The sequence below is a fragment of the Hemitrygon akajei genome, chromosome 5 (genome assembly GCF_048418815.1).
Source record: "Hemitrygon akajei chromosome 5, sHemAka1.3, whole genome shotgun sequence".
Lineage (NCBI taxonomy): Eukaryota > Metazoa > Chordata > Chondrichthyes > Myliobatiformes > Dasyatidae > Hemitrygon > Hemitrygon akajei.
In genome coordinates, this window is record NC_133128.1 from 133,746,427 (window position 1) to 133,762,677 (window position 16,251).

The 16,251-nt window shown below is 40.0% G+C and overlaps 1 protein-coding gene across 4 annotated transcripts in view; it reads right to left on the reverse strand.

Annotated features, from left to right (window-relative positions):
* Positions 1 to 16,251, reverse strand: part of LOC140728185 (partitioning defective 3 homolog B-like) — a 1,189,360-nt gene that overhangs the window by 639,030 nt on the left and 534,079 nt on the right. For all 4 annotated transcript variants that reach the window (XM_073046530.1, XM_073046528.1, XM_073046527.1 and 1 more), the window contains one exon: positions 11,777 to 12,141. In XM_073046530.1, the coding sequence (XP_072902631.1) occupies positions 11,777 to 12,141 (365 nt within the window). The remainder of the gene's footprint in view (positions 1 to 11,776; positions 12,142 to 16,251) is intronic.

A 16,251-nucleotide genomic window follows, 5' to 3' on the forward strand; every position in this document is an offset into this window, starting at 1 on the left:
GAATGGAGGACACTGTACACATCCCAAATATTTCTAACAGGCTGGTTTCAAACACAATGGAAGAACTTGTAAAAAAGATATTGCAAGTAACAAGTCACCAGATGCAGATGCCGACACTTGGGATTTTAAATAAAATCATTGAAGAGATGTAAGAGTCATTGAATGAGGTTTCTCAAAATTCACTGAGTTCCAGGAAGTTGCCAATGGCCTGGAAAACTACAAATATAACTCCATTGTTCAAGAAGGCAGGAAAGCTGGAAGTGGATAACTATAAACTGTTCATTTAACATCTGCTATTGGCAAGATGCTGCAGTCTATCAACAAAAAAAAGGAAAGCTAGTCAATTAGAGAGGCTTAATGCAATGGAACCTAGTCAACATGGTTTTATAGAAGATAAATCATGTTTAACAAGTTTGCTAAAGCTCTTTGAGGATGTAACATTCAACACTCTTAGATATGGATACTCTAAGATGTAGCTCCTTTTGGTTTTCAGGAGGTATTTGACAAAGTGTCACATAAAAGGTTGGCACAAAAGATAAGATCATGCTGTTTGGAATATTGCATTCATGTGGTTTGAAGGTTGGTTAGCCTATAAAACACAGAGTAAGAATAAACAGGCTGGTAGAATGCAACTAGTGGAAGGTCTCAATATAAAATTGGCCTTCAATTACTTATTGGTTTATATTAATAACCTAGAGGAGAGGGTGGCCAAGTTTATCAATGACACACAAATAGGCGGGAGAAGACGTTGGAATAAGGACAGCAGAATTGTACAACTGGATATGGAAAGGATGAGCAAGTGGGCAAACACTTGGGCACATGCAACTCAATGTGGGGAAGTGAGGAGGTTATGCACTTGGATCCTCAGGCTATTATCTAAATGAAGAAAGGCTGCAGATAGGTGAAGTGTAGCAGGATCTTGGAGTACTTGCGCACAAATCACAGAAAAAATTCTAACCACACCCAGATTCTGACAAAGGCTTTTAAAAGGCTGCAGCTTCCTCAATTGTTTAGAAACCTTCAATGTATACGGTATTCCAAATATTTTTCTGGAGAAACAGCAGTTCCTGATTTACCTTGTTATCTCTGAGGAAGTGTATAAGTGTGCACATACTCATAAATCCCAAAATTCTGCAAAGCTGTTTGTGATATTGTTCCTGGAGTCCAGGAGTTAAGTGCTAATGTTCTCAGTTCCTGAGCACTTATATTGGGGAAATCAGCCTGCTGAATCTGCATCAGGTCAGACTTGGCAGAGGAAAGGAGAGGCCATTCACTTGAACTCACAAGAACGGTGATAAAGGGGCAGAAGTCATGCACAAAAATTCAATTTTCAAGATTGTTTAATGTCATTTCCAGTACACAAGGGTAGAGGATGAAATAATTGTTACTCTGACTCCAATACAGCACAAAAAACATAGGATAAAGAAGACAATAATAATAAATTAAACACCAATAAATATAAATACAGGATGTATCATAAACAGCAATTAGTTGTATGTCCATAAAGCAACACTAGGCACAGCCTGTCTATACATCAAGTGACTATTAGGAAATAATAAAGAAATGGTGGGCGGGTTAGTGGGCGGAAGTGTTGATCAGCCTTACTGCTTGGGGAAAATAACTTTGAGTCTGGTGGTTCTGGCGTGAATGCAACGTAACCTCCTCTCTGATGGGAGTGGGATAAACAGTCCATCAGCAGGTTGGGTGGGATCCTTCATGATGTTACTAACCCTTTTCCAGCACCCCGTTGCTTTATTTTTTATAATTTACTTTTTTTTATTAAATTCTGCTGATAACAATTTAAAATTTGGAAATTAATTGCTCTCTAGTATTAATTTTTAATTACTGTTGCAAGTGTAAGACAATGTTATAATGTTCAATCTGTGAACGTTAGTGAAGATTCATGTGACATCACAACCAATATGACTGGTTACACGACTCAGTGGACTGTCTATGCATTTCTGTGGCCATGCCTGCCTTTAAGTGTTACAGGCAATCCCCAGATTATGACAGTGTTCTGGCCCTGAGAACTGCTCGCAATCTGAACTGTTTGTAAATCAGAAATAAACAGCAGTGCGTGGGAGAGGATGGAAGAAGCAGCTGCGACGGGAGAGCGAGCAGGAACGGGAAGAGTGACCACCAGCCGGCCTGATTGATTCAGTGAGCAACAGAGTTTGCTCTGTGCTCCCAACTCACTCAGACCGACACAACCCCGATTGTTACAGCTCAGTGGAGGAAAGGCAGCACAGAGACTACTCCATTCCCAGCTGGTGGAAGATGACAGCAGCCCCACCGCAGCAGGCAAATCAATCTCCATTCATCTCATTAATCTTAGAATATTAAATCACATGTACATGCTGTGCGTAGTTGGGTGTCTGCAACCCAGGGAGGACTTGTATTCCCTCAAAATTAATCAATATGCTTATAGATCATGGCCTCAATATCACTTGCAGACCACAGTCAGGTCAGATTGGCAACATTTCCTCCTCAATTTCCATCAACACAAGGCTGTGTAATTTGCCCTCTTTTCCACTCACTTTGCACTTATGATTGTGTGGCCAAGCAGAGCTCCAATGTATATTCAAGTTTGCAGACCACACCACTGTCGTTGGCCAAATCAAAGGTGGTGATGAATCAGCATATAGGAAGAAGATTGAAAATCTGGCTGAGTGGTGCCACAACATGCTCTCACTCAATGTGTGCAAGACCAAGGAGCTGATTACTGACCTCAGGAGAAGGACACCACAGGTCCATGAACCAGTCCTCATTGGGGAAGTGGAATGGGTCACCAACTTTAAATTCCCTAGTGTTATAATTTCAGAGGATCTGACATGGATCCAGTACATAGGTGGCACTATGAACAAAGCAAGACAATGTCTCTACTTTCTTAGAATTTTGCAAAGATTTGGCATGCCACCTAGGCAAACTCCTATAAATGTGGGGTGGGGAGTATACTGACTGATTGCAACACAGCCTGGTATGGAAACAACAATGCTTTTAAATGGAAAATCCTGCAAAAAAAAAGTAGTGAATATGGCCTAGTGCTTCACAGGTAAAGCCCTCCCCACCATTCTGCACATCTGCATGCAGCATTATTGCAGGAAAGCAGCATCCATCATCACGGACCCCCACCATCCAGGTCAAGCTCTCCTCTTGCTACAGCCACCAGGAAGAAGGTACAGGAGTTTCAGGATCTGCACCACCAAGTTCAGGAATAATTATTACCCTTCTAATATCAGGCTCTTGAACCAGAGAAGATAACTTCACTCACCACAACACTGACATCATGGACTCACTTTCAAGAACTTTTCATCTTATGTGCTTAATATATATGTTGCTTGCTTGCTTATTTACTTATTTATTTATTTTTATAACCATATAACAATTAAAGCCACGGAAACAGGCCACCTCGGCTCTTCTGGTCTGTGCCGAACACTTACTCTCACCTAGTCCCACCGACCTGCACTCAGCCCATAACCCTCCATTCCTTTCCTGTCCATATACCAATCCAATTTTTTTTTAAAAATTACAAAATCGAACCTGCTTCTACCACTTCTACTGGAAGCTCGTTCCACACGGCTACCACTCTCTGAGTAAAGAAGCTCCTCCTCGTGTTACCCCAAAACTTTTGCCCCCTAACTCCCAACTCATATCCTCTTGTTTGAATCTTCCCTACTCTCAATGGAAAAAGCCTATCTATGTCAACTGTATCTATCCCCCTCATAATTTTAAATACCTCTATCAAGTCCTCCCTCAACCTTCTATGCTCCAAAGAATAAAGGCCTAACTTGTTCAACCTTTCCCTGTAACTTAGGTGCTGAAACCCAGGTAACATTCTAGTAAATCTCCTCTGTACTCTCTCTATTTTGCTGACATCTTTCCCATAATTCTCTTTTAGTATTTGCAGCCTGTTGTCTATTGCACATTGGATGGGAGTAATCATTCTTTGATCCATTGCATTTCTTGTATATATTATGAATACCCGCAAGATTTGCTGATGATACTAAGCTGGGTGGCAGTGTGACATGTGATGAGGATGTTAGGAGAATTCAGGGTGACTTGGATAGGCTGGGTGAGTGGGCAGATACTTGGCAGATGACGTTTAATGTGAATAAGTGTGAGGTTATCCACTTTGGGAGTAAGAACAGGAAGGCAGATTATTATCGGAACGGTGTAGAGTTAGGTAAGGGAGAAATACAAAGAGATCTAGGAGTCCTTGTTCATCAGTCACTGAAGGTGAATGAGCAAGTGCATTAGGCAGTGAAGAAGGCTAATGGAATGTTGGCCTTTATTACAAAGGGAATTGAGTACAAGAGCAAGGAAATCCTCTTGCATTTGTACAGGGCCCTGGTGAGACCACACCTGGAGTATTGTGTACAGTTTTGGTCTCCAGGGTTAAGGAAGGACATCCTGGCTGTAGAGGAAGTGCAGCGTAGATTCACGAGGTTAATTCCTGGGATGTCTGGACTGTCTTACGCAGAGAGGTTAGAGAGACTGGGCTTGTACACGCTGGAATTAAGGAGATTGAGAGGGGATCTGATTGAAACATATAAGATTATTAAGGGATTGGACAAGATAGAGGCAGGAAATATGTTCCAGATGCTGGGAGAGTCCAGTACCAGAGGGCATGGTTTGAGAATAAGGGGAAGGTCATTTAGGACAGAGTTAAGGAAAAACTTCTTCTCCCAGAGAGTTGTGGGGGTCTGGAATGCACTGCCTTGGAAGGTAGTGGAGGCCAATTCTCTGGATGCTTTCAAGAAGGAGCTAGATAGGTATCTTATGGATAGGGGGATCAAGGGATATGGGGACAAGGCAGGAACCAGGTATTGATAGTAGATGATCAGCCATGATCTCAAAATGGCGGTGCAGGCTCGAAGGGCCGAATGGTCTACTTCTGCACCTATTGTCTATAATGACTCTTGGGGTTGTGTATGGTGACGTATATTATGTACGTTGATATAAACTTGCACTGACTGAACTCTGAACTTTGCTGAACGGGTTGAAGGCAGCTTCGGAGAAGGTGGCATTGCCAGCAGATCCACTGTGTGTAAGAGAGGGCTTGGCTGGCAGAGTGACCCCTGAGCCCGGGCAGCAGTGAGTACAAGATGACTTTGGCTTGTACCTTCCACTGGGGTGGCAGAGCCCATTACATGGGAAGAACTGTTTTTCTCAGTCCCAGTTCCCAACAGAGACATTAAATAAGGACAGACTTACAGACGCTGAGCATTTGAGCAGAAAGAAGAACACGGTTAAGGTAACCTATTTGGCCTCACCATTTACAGAGCTGGCACTGAGCTATTTAGCAACTGAATGAATCTAATCCACTACTTCTCTTCAAATAAAAAGATCCTAATTGTTGGATACAATTTCTTTAGGAGATTATGTGTGGTAGAATCACATGTACCCTTGGAAATTAAGTAGAATCCCAATAATAAGAACAATAAGCGCCTTAGAAAGGAGTTTCAATATTCCTCATTAGAAGGCAGTCTCAATGGCAAGACACCATGCCTCCTTGTAGTTTGTTGGGGGTGAAGTAAAAAAAAGACTGAATAATGCATGCATTACATGTGTTTGGAAATGATTTGACGCTTTGAAATGTTATGCTTAACAAATCTGTTACAACAAAGAGTGGGTATAATGAGCAACATTCACTATATCCATGTGACAACACACAGAAAAAAAAGTGCTGATTCCAGGCTCTGACTAACGCGACAGCTGAAAAATAGTAAATGAGAATGTTCATTTCCAAAGGGGAAATTTTCTCAGGCCCCAATTGATTTCCAATGCACAGTATACTCCAGTTAATGGGCACCTAGATAATGGGAAATGTTCATTTGAAGAAAACATTTATTTGTTCCACTTACAGTTCACTGTTTATCCTCCATATATTATCCAGCATTTGCATCATAAAACAGAAAAAAAGTAACTAATTCCTTTGCCAAAGGCTGTTGTGCATAGAAGTTTTGTATAAATTGCCATAAAAGAAAAATATGGAATGCTAAGAGTCATAAAAATGGTTATCAGTACATTTGCCTTTGACTCTTGGGGAGTAGGGAGGGGTGGTTCTACATTTTATATACACAGTAAATAGCCTAATAGTTATGCCTGTTAATGCGTTCATAATATTCTATAATAACTGGAGGTAATACCAAATAAAGAGAATGGTTTATATAATGCTTTCTCAAGCTCAAGTCATCCAAAACACTCAATATTTGATGGTTTTGATACTGGATAAATCTTGCATTTTTACTCTCATGCACAAAAGCACGGTGGGTTCCTCTTAAGCCTCACCATGCATCCAACCAACTTGCTCCTCATATCAGTCTCTGCTTTTCCCAAGTAATGGCAACTTCACACACTTCTGCACCCTGTCACTCTCAAATACCCAGCATACTGCTAGTGTCTTCCATAGTGAAGACTGATGCAAAATACTTATTCAGTTCATCCACCATTTCCTTGGCCCAATTACCATCTTTCCACCATTAGTTTCCAGCAGTCCAATATCTACTCTCGCCTCTCTTTTACATTTAATATACTGTAGAAACTTTTGATATCCTCTTTAATACTATTGCCTAGCTTAACTTTGTATTTCATCTTTTCATTCTTTATGACTTTTTCATCTGCCTGCTGTTGGTTTTTAAAAGCTTCCCAACCCCTTAACCTCCCACTAATTTTTGCTCTATTATATGCCCTCTCTTTGGCTATTACATTGGCTTTGATTTCTCCTATCAGCCACAGTTTTGTAGTCCTGCCTTTATAATACTTCTTCCTCTTTGGTACGTATATATCTTGTGCCTTATGAATTACTCCTAGAAATTCCAGCCATTGCTGCTCTGCTGACATCCCTGCTAATGTTCCTTTCCAATCAATTTTGGTCAGCTCCTCTCTCCTGCCTCTGCTATTCCCAATTCCCTTTACTCCACTGTAATATTGATACATCTGACTTTAGCTTCTCCTTCTCAAATTGCAGGGTTAATTCTATCACTGTCCCCTGAAGCTCACTGATCAATTCCGGTTCATTGTACAACACCCAATCCAAAAATAGCTGATCCCTAGTGGGCTCAACCATGTGCTGCTCTAAAAAGCCATCTCGTAGGCATTCCAGAAATTCCCTTTCTTGGGATCCAGCACCAACTTGATTTTCCCCAATCTACCTGCATATTAAAATCCCCCATGACTATTGTAATATTGCCCTTTTGACAGACATTTTCCGTCTCCCATTGTAATTTGTACACCACATCCTTACTACTGTTTGGGGTTCTGTATATAATTCCAATCAGTGTCTCTTTACTCTTACAGTTCCTTAGCTCTACCCATAATGATTCAACAGCTTCCGATCTTATGTCACCTCTCTCTAATGATTTGATTTCATGTTTTTTAATCAACAGAGTCATGCCTACCTGACGGAGTACCTGGTAATGCTCTAAAAACTTGTTCCAACCAACCAGCAGGAGTATTCAAGGACATTTCCAACTTCTCACTGCTATGGTTGGAAGTTCCCACCTGCTTCGAAAAGGCAACCAGCCCTCAACAAGAGCAATGTGTGCTGCCTTAATGACTATTGTCCAGTAGAACTCACAGCTATGGTGATGAAATGCTTTGAGAGGTTAGTTATGGTTAGGATCAACTCTTGCCTTAGCAAGGACCTGGATCCATTGCAATTTGCCTATCACCACAATAGGTTTACCACAGACGCAATCTCAAGGTGCTCCACATGGCCTTGGATCATCTGGACAATGCAAATACCTATGTCAGGGTGCAGTTTATTGATTATAGCTCAGCAGTTAACATCATAATTCCTACAGTCCTGATTCAAAAGCTACAGGACCTCGGTCGCTGTACTTCCCTCTGCAACTGGAACCTCGACCCTAACCAGAAAACCACAATCTGTTCAGATTGGTAATAACATCTCCACCTCGCTAACAATCAACTCTGGCACAGTTCAAAGATATGTGCTTAGTCCACTGCTCTACTCTCTCTACACCCATAACTGTGTGACTAGGCATAACTCAAATACCATCTATGTATTTGCTGATGAGACAACCATTGTTATCAGGATTTCAGATGGTGACAAGAGAGTGTCATATACTAGCTAGTTGGGTGGAGTCGCAGCAACAACCTTGCACTCAGCGTCAGTAAGACCAAAGAGCTGATTGTAGACTTCAGGAAAGGTAGGCAAGGGACCATGAACCAATCCTCATAGAGGAATTGGAAGTGGAGATACTGAGCAATTTCAAGTTCCTGGGTATCAATATCTCTAAGGACTGAACCTGGACCCAACATATCGATGCAGCTATAAAGAAGGCAAGACAGCAGCTATGTGTCATTAGGAGTTAGAGGATATTTTATTTGTCACCTAAACCTCTCAAAAATGTCTACAGATGTACCATGGAGAGCATTCTGACTGGCTGCGTCACTGTCTGGTACGGGGAGCTACTGCATAGGATTGAAATAAGCTGCAGAAAATTGTAAAATTAGACAGCTCCGTCATGAGCACTAGCCTCCGTAGTATCCAAGACAACTTCAACAAGCACAGCCCCAGAAAGGCGGTGTCCATCATTAAGGAACCCCATCACCCAGCAATTCCCTCTTTTCATTATTACCATCGGGAAGAAGGTACAAAAGCCTGAAGGCACACACTCAATGATTCAGGAACAGCTTCTTCTCCTCTGCCATCTGATTTCTAAATGGACATTGAACCCATGAACACTACCCCACTTTTGTTTTATTTTCTGCTTTTGCACTACTTATTTAATGTATCCATTTAATAAATAAATAAACACACACACATACACAGATATACACACGTAATGCAATATGGTTTTTCTATATTCATCATGGATTGCATTATAGTGCTGCCGCTAAGTTAACAAATTTCACAACATATGTTGGTGATATTAAACCTCATTCTGATTCTGTTTCTGTCCTTTTGATACGATGTGTATCCTTGGACATTAAGCTCCGTTAAACTATGTTTAATCTTCTTTCAGCCATGATATTCTGTGATGCCCACAATGTCACACATGACATTGCTGTGACATGACATAAACTGTGCTACGAGTTTATCTGCATACTGCTTGCATTCAAATATAATCTCAAAGAACAGCAGCCCGGTTTAATATAATTTGCTGAGCCCTACATTGCATTCATTAGTTTTGTACAACAACTCTAATTTTCCCAAACACCTAATTCTGATCTACCTTATGGTTTCTGTTCTTTCTTCGTTGTTACTTCCATTTGACTCACCAACCTCTCTTGCCTTCAAATGTACTTCAGATTTTCCTGCTGCTTTTACCTCCTATTCATTCTCTCTCTCTCTCTCTCTCACACACACACACACACACAAACATGCCTTTGTCTGCATCTTCAGTCTCATTTTTTCTCACATGTCAAATAAAGCAGAAAATGCTGGGAATACTTGGCAAGTCAATGGCCCTTTATCAGAAATGATGTTCTGAAATGCTAATTCAGTTTTTCTCTCTTCACAGATGCTGCCTGGCCCTTTGTGCGCTTCTAACCATCATTTCGGATTTACAGCATCTGCACTTCTTTTTCCCCCCATCCGGTAAAATGTCATTGACATGAATTGTTGGTTTAACTTCTCCCTCCATGTTATTTATTCCACTGAACATTTCAACATCTTCTCTTTTTATTTTAGAAATGTAGACAATGCCTTATTACAAAAAAATGTGCACAGCAAGTTCCACAAACAGCAATATGTTAATTCAGTTGATTGGCTAATACCAAGGACAAAGAAAATAATATTACAGAAATTTTCTCATCTACCCACTGGTCCAGATCAAGCCTCATTTTTAATGTCTTACCTGAAAGACAGCATCAGCCACTTTCATCTTTCAGATTAGAAAAATGAACAGATTTCCAAGGATGGTCTTTATAATGAAATAGATCCAAGTCAAAGTGAGGACTTCTCAATTTGCTTTTTATGTTCATATGAATTAGGAGCAGGAGCAAGTCACTCAAAGTCTGTTCTGCCATTAAATAAGATAATGACTTCTCTAATAGCATCCTCAACTTTACATTTTCATTGACCCGTGTGTTAACTATTATCCATTTACATTTTGGAAACAACAAATGAAGATGGGAATAGGATGCCTCTATCTTCAGGATACAGAGAAAACACAGGAGACAAGAGTGAAAAGCAGCCACTGAATAGGACCAGGAATTGCTTGGGGAGCAGGCTAAAATCAGCTAGGAAATAGAAGTCACAAGATGTGAAATATAGAAGGGGATAAAGGACCAAGGTAAATAGTTTAGTGGGAGTGTTTCAAGCAACAATGACATGGTCAGGACAAAAATTCAACTTGGCATTAGTGATAAGATGACATTTTACGAATCACAGGTGTCGAAGAATAAGTGCCTTAGTATTGTTATGGTAATCCAAGTGTATTGCATTGCAGGTCAGTTTTCTACTTTTATGAAAGGTTCACTCATGGAGTACAAAACATCCCTAGTCTAGTTAAATTAGACTAGTTGTTAATGTAAAACAGATTTTTCACTTTACAAGGTGCAAGGAAATAAGAAATGTATTTTATTATTTGGGTATTTTATAGTGATAATACCTTAATTGATCAAAGTGGGAAACCATGCTGCAGGTGCCTCAAATTAATTTTATGTAAGCAATTCATATATGCCACTATCCTCCTCTCTGTATTTTACTGGATGAACAATGCTGCCTTATAAATGCTCTTTGCTCACTACTACCATCAGGTAGGAGGTGGGTGTGCATCCATCGCTAGCGATGAGGACCACTGACATCCTTGGGTGGGTGTGTTTGTACAGAAGCCTTTGGGCCTACACCACCAGGCTGAGGAACAGTTATTACCTTACAACCATCAGGCTCCCGAACTGGCAGGAATAACTTCAATCACCACTATTCTGAACTGTTCTACTATCTACAGACTAACTTTCAAGGACTCTTTACAACTCAAGTTCTCAGCAGTATTTTAATTTGTACAACTTGTCTTCATTTTGAAGATTGCATATTGGTGCTTGTCAGTCTCTGTTTATGTATAATTTTTCATAAAAGTCCATTGTATTTCTTTTCTTCCCTGTGAAAGGAAATGAATCTCAGGGTAGTATATGGTAGCATATACACACTTAACATAATAAATTAATGCTTAACTTTGAACATCATTAGAGGTTTATAATGTATTCCTGCAAGTTAGGAAGAATTTACACATTAAATATAAACCCCAAGAAACAGAAGGAAATATTACTCTGGAATAAATCAAAGGGAATAGAACAGTGTTTTCCCACTTTTTGCTACAGCTTGATGGTATTAGTCAAAGTTCAAAGTAAATTTATTATCAAAGTACATATATGTCACCATATACAACCATGAGATTCATTTTCTTGTGGGCATAGTCAATAAAACAGTAATAGAATTATGAGCGTAATAGAATCAATGAAAGACTTGGAAATATTGTATGTAGCCTGCCGAACGTCGCCATGATTCATTGGTGCCATCTTACTTAAAAAGGGTTGTTCAAGTCTGGAAACTTGAGCACGAAATTTCATCTAACATCCCAGTGCGAAAAAAAAAGTGACCAACTGTAAAACGTTCAGTCTTTTGGCTAAGATATTGAACTGAGACATTTCCTGTCCTTTCAGAACAGAATTGATTAAGGCCAATACATAACACTCAGCCAGCACTAATAGAGAATAAATGATCACCAACACACTGTTTATGGGACTCCAATGCAGAAATTATAATTCAAAATATTCAATTTTCTCCAAACTTTTAATGCAAAAATACCTTTTTTCAAATCGATTTTGATCTTTTTTCCTTGCTTCTTGGTCCCAGGTCCCCCAAGTGATGTTGGTGAAGATGCTTTCCTGGTATGCATTAAGTGGTTATTGCTCCTTAACTGTTTTGGACTACTGAGCTTTGAAATCGGTGGCGAGCTATTCTCAGCATTGTTGGGATAAACCGCATCTGCAGGTTTGCCACCTGGCTTGGAATACACTGAAGAAGGAACTTTGGTTTTTGAATCATCGTCATGAATGTGGCTCAGAATAGACCCAATTGCAAATTTTTCATAGAGTTCCCTGTTATAACTTGGAACTATCTGGAGTTCAACAGCAGGAAATTGCAATGCGTTTCGGAAAACCTCTTGTGCTCTGCAAAACAAAATTAAAAGAGATGAAGGAAAAAAATACAAAAGTTTCCAACTAAATGCTTTCCACATTTTTGAAATGTTTTGATTTTTCCCTCTAATTGATTTCTTCCCTCATCCCTACAAACAGGAAACATCTTTGGACTGACAGAGTTTAGGCATTTTCAATCTGATGAACCAGTTGTTAGGAGGTGCACAAGAGCAGTGTTCGTCACAGCGGTTTGCTCCAGTGACTTACCACATATACCCGAGAAGGAGCAAAAGATACTCAGTCAGTAACAAACTAAGATTTGGCGATCACTGATCAGTCTCCAGATTCGAGCCATGGAGCTCAAATGCAGATATCTCACTGTGCAGGTGTCATTCTAACTTATGACTCAACACAAAATTACAAATTTTAGCACGATAGATCTGGCTAGTACTCCCCTGAATAAAGGAGGTTACAATATTGTTCACTTTAAATAATGCAAATGATCAAAGGGGCTGATAGGCTAGGTAGAGTTAAACAGCTTTCATTCTTCGCAAGTCTAGAAGTGGAATATAAATCTTCAAAAAACCATAAAGGGATTGAATCAGTATACACCTTACCATACAATGGGAACACTGGAACTCTGAAGATCACTCAATATTCCAAGATTGAGATGTGTAATATTTTATGGAGTATAATTTCTTTTTCTTTTAAAAACGGGTGCACTAGCCATTAGAAGTTGACCACACGCAATGGACCGTTATGTCTTACAGGAGTCATACTACATTAAGTATGCAGCATTTTGTAATACCTTAGGGTTCTACACAAATATATGGAGTCTTTAGATCAAATACATTAAGATTGTGGAATAAGTAATTCATTAATAATTGATTTACTATTGTCACGTACTTTTGTTTGCCTGCCATCTAAACAAAACATTCCATACTCAAGTGCAAGGATGAAGTTTCTGGCACAAAAAAAGCTACAGAGAAAAAAATAAAAGAGAGCACTGATGCATTTTAGGAGTGACCTGAGGCTCACATGGGACAGGGATGGAGTAGAAAATTAATTAGCTGTGGAATACAATTCATATGGAGTATAAAATGGGGCAGATACCAGCTGAGCTAAATAGAATACAGGGTACTGGAACAGAAGTGTACTACCCACAAAATGCACTGCTTTACACATGTCATCTGCTGTGACAGCATCTCACAAACCTGTGGTTTCTACCACCGAGAAGGACAAAGGCATCAGGTGCATGGGAACACACAACCTGCAGATGCGCACCACTGTCTTGGAAATACAGTATATCGGCAGTCTTCCGTCATCATTGTGGTTAAATCCTGAAATCCCATACCCTACAACACCGGGATGAGGGCTCAGCAGTTCAAGATCTTGGCTTGCCACCCCTTCTCTAAGAGAATTAGGGCTGGCAAACAATTCTGACTTTATCAGTGAAGCCCAGATTCCAAAAATGAATGAGAAAATAAAGACTGTGAAAACCAAAAAAGCAAATAAACTACAGACACTGAAAATCAGAAAATGAAAACAGAAAATGTTGGAAGTACTCAGTTGATCAGACAGCATCTGTGGAGAGTGACTCAGAGTTAATGCTTCAGGTCAATCAACCTTCATCAGAAATTATAAATATTAATCTTGCCTCTCTCTCCAGACACTCACTGCATGACCTGCTATATACTTTCAGCATTTTATGATTTTTTTAACTATGCGACATACATTCTTCGGTCCTTTCTTCATCAATTGAAGAATAACAAAGATAGCCAATCATCCAAAAAGAAATCCAACGTCAATGGGTGCCACAGCAGTGTTGCAGAGTTCAATTCCAATGTCATTGTAAGGAGTCTGTACACCCTCCCTGTGGATTGGATGGGTTTTCCTCAGGCACTCTGGTTTCAAAGTTAAAAGGTTCAAAGTAAATTTACTATCAAAGTACATATACAGTGTCTATAAAAAGTATTCAACCCCCTCCCCCCCCCCCCCCCCCCCGGAAGTTTTCATGTTTTATTGTTCTATAGCATTGATTCCCAGTGTATTTCATCTGGCTTTTTTTGACACTAATCAACAGAAACGGACTCTTTTATCAAAGTGGAAACAGATTTCTAAAAAGTGACCTAAATTAATAACAAATATAAAACACAAAATAATCATTTGCATAATTATTCACCCCCTTCAAGTCAGTATTTAGTAGGTGTACCTTTGGCAGCAATTACAGCCTTGAGTCTGTGTGGATAGGTCTCTATCAGCTTTGCACATCTGGACACTGCAAATTTTCCCCACTCTTTACAAAGCAGCTCAAGCTCTGTCAGATTGCATGGGGATCATGAGTGAACAGCCATTTTCAAGTCCAGACACAAATTCTCAATTGGTTTGAGATATAGACTATGACTTGGCCACTCCAGGACATTAACTTGTTATTTTTAAGCCATTCCTGTGTAGCTTTGGCTTTATGCTAGGGGTCATTGTCTTGCTGGAAAACAACTTCTCCCAAGCTGCAGTTCTCTTACAGACTGCTTCAGATTTTCCTTCAGGATTTCCCTGTATTTTGCTGCATTCATCTTACCCTCTAACTTCACAAGCCTTCCAGGGCCTGCTGTAGTGAAGCATCCCCACAGCATGATGCAGCCACCACCATGCTTCACGGTAGAAATGGTGTGTTTTTGATGATGTGCAGTGTTTGGCTCATGCCAAACATAATGTTTAGTCTGATGGCTAGAAAGCTCAATTCTGGTTTCATCAGACCATAGAATCTTCTTCCAGCTGACTTCAGAATCTCCCACATGCCTTCAGGCAAACTCTAGCCGAGATTTCATGTGAATATTTTTCAACAGTGGCTTTCTGTTTGCTACTCTCCCATAAAGCTGCGACTGGTGAAGCACCCAGGCAACAGTTGTTGTATGTGCAGTCTCGCCCATCTCAGACACTCGGGCTTGCAGCTCCTCCAGTTGTCATAGTCTCTTGGTGGCCTCCCTCGCTAGTCCCCTTCTTGCATGGTCACTCAGTTTTTGAGAATGGACTGCTCTAGGCATATTTACAACTGTGCTATATTCTTTCCATTTCTTGATGATTGACTTCACTATACTTAAAGGGATATTCAGTGATTTGGAAATTTTCTTGTGTCCATCTCCTGCCTTGTGCTTTTCTATAACTATTTTGCTGAGTTGTTTGGGGTGTTAGTTTTTCTTCATGGTGTAGTTCTTGCCAGGATAATAACTCACTAACAGTTGGACCTTCCAGTTTTAGGTGTATTTTACTACAACCAATTAAAACACCTTTACTGTACACAGCGCAGTCTCCATTTAACTAATTGTGTGACATCTAAAATCACTAGTGATGAATTGGTGTGTCATATTAAAGGGGGTAAATACTTACACAAACAATTATTTTGTGTTTTATATTTGTAATTGATTTAGATCACTTTGTAGAGATCTGTTTTCACTTTGACACAAAAGAGTCTTTTTCTGTTGATCAGTGTCAAAAAAAAAGCCTAATTAAATTCATCGTGATTCAATGTTGTAAAACAATAAAACATGAAAACTTCCAAGTGGAGTGAATACTTTTTACAGGCACTGTAAGTCACCATAGTGCCGGCTGGTGGCGCAGTGACATCAGCGCTGGACTCCAGAGTGAAGGTTCCTGGGTTCGAATCCAGTCCCCACTTTCCATCCGTGCTGGGTTGAGTGTCGAGCTCGCAACTCGGCCTCGTAAAAAAAAAAACACTGCGCTGTGAGAAGGACGTAGGGGACCACTCACAGAATCTTCCCTCCAAGACAACCACTTGAAAAATTAAGTGGTCGCCGAGGCTCTGGCAAAGTACAGCACACATATACAGTGCTGAGATTCATTTTCTCACAGTAATCACAGTAAATATGAGAAACACACTATGCAAATCAGTGCAAGACCACACCCAACAGAGCACCAACAACCAACATGCAAAAAACCAGATTGCAAATCCAAAGAGAAAGAGAAAAAAATAATAATAATAAATAAATAAGCAATAAATAGAGAACACAAGGTGAAGAGTCCTTGACAGTGAGTCCAGTTCAGTGGGAACACTTCAATGCTGGGGCAAGTGAAGTTATCCCTTCTGATTCAAGAGCCTGATGGCTGAGGGATAATAACTATTTC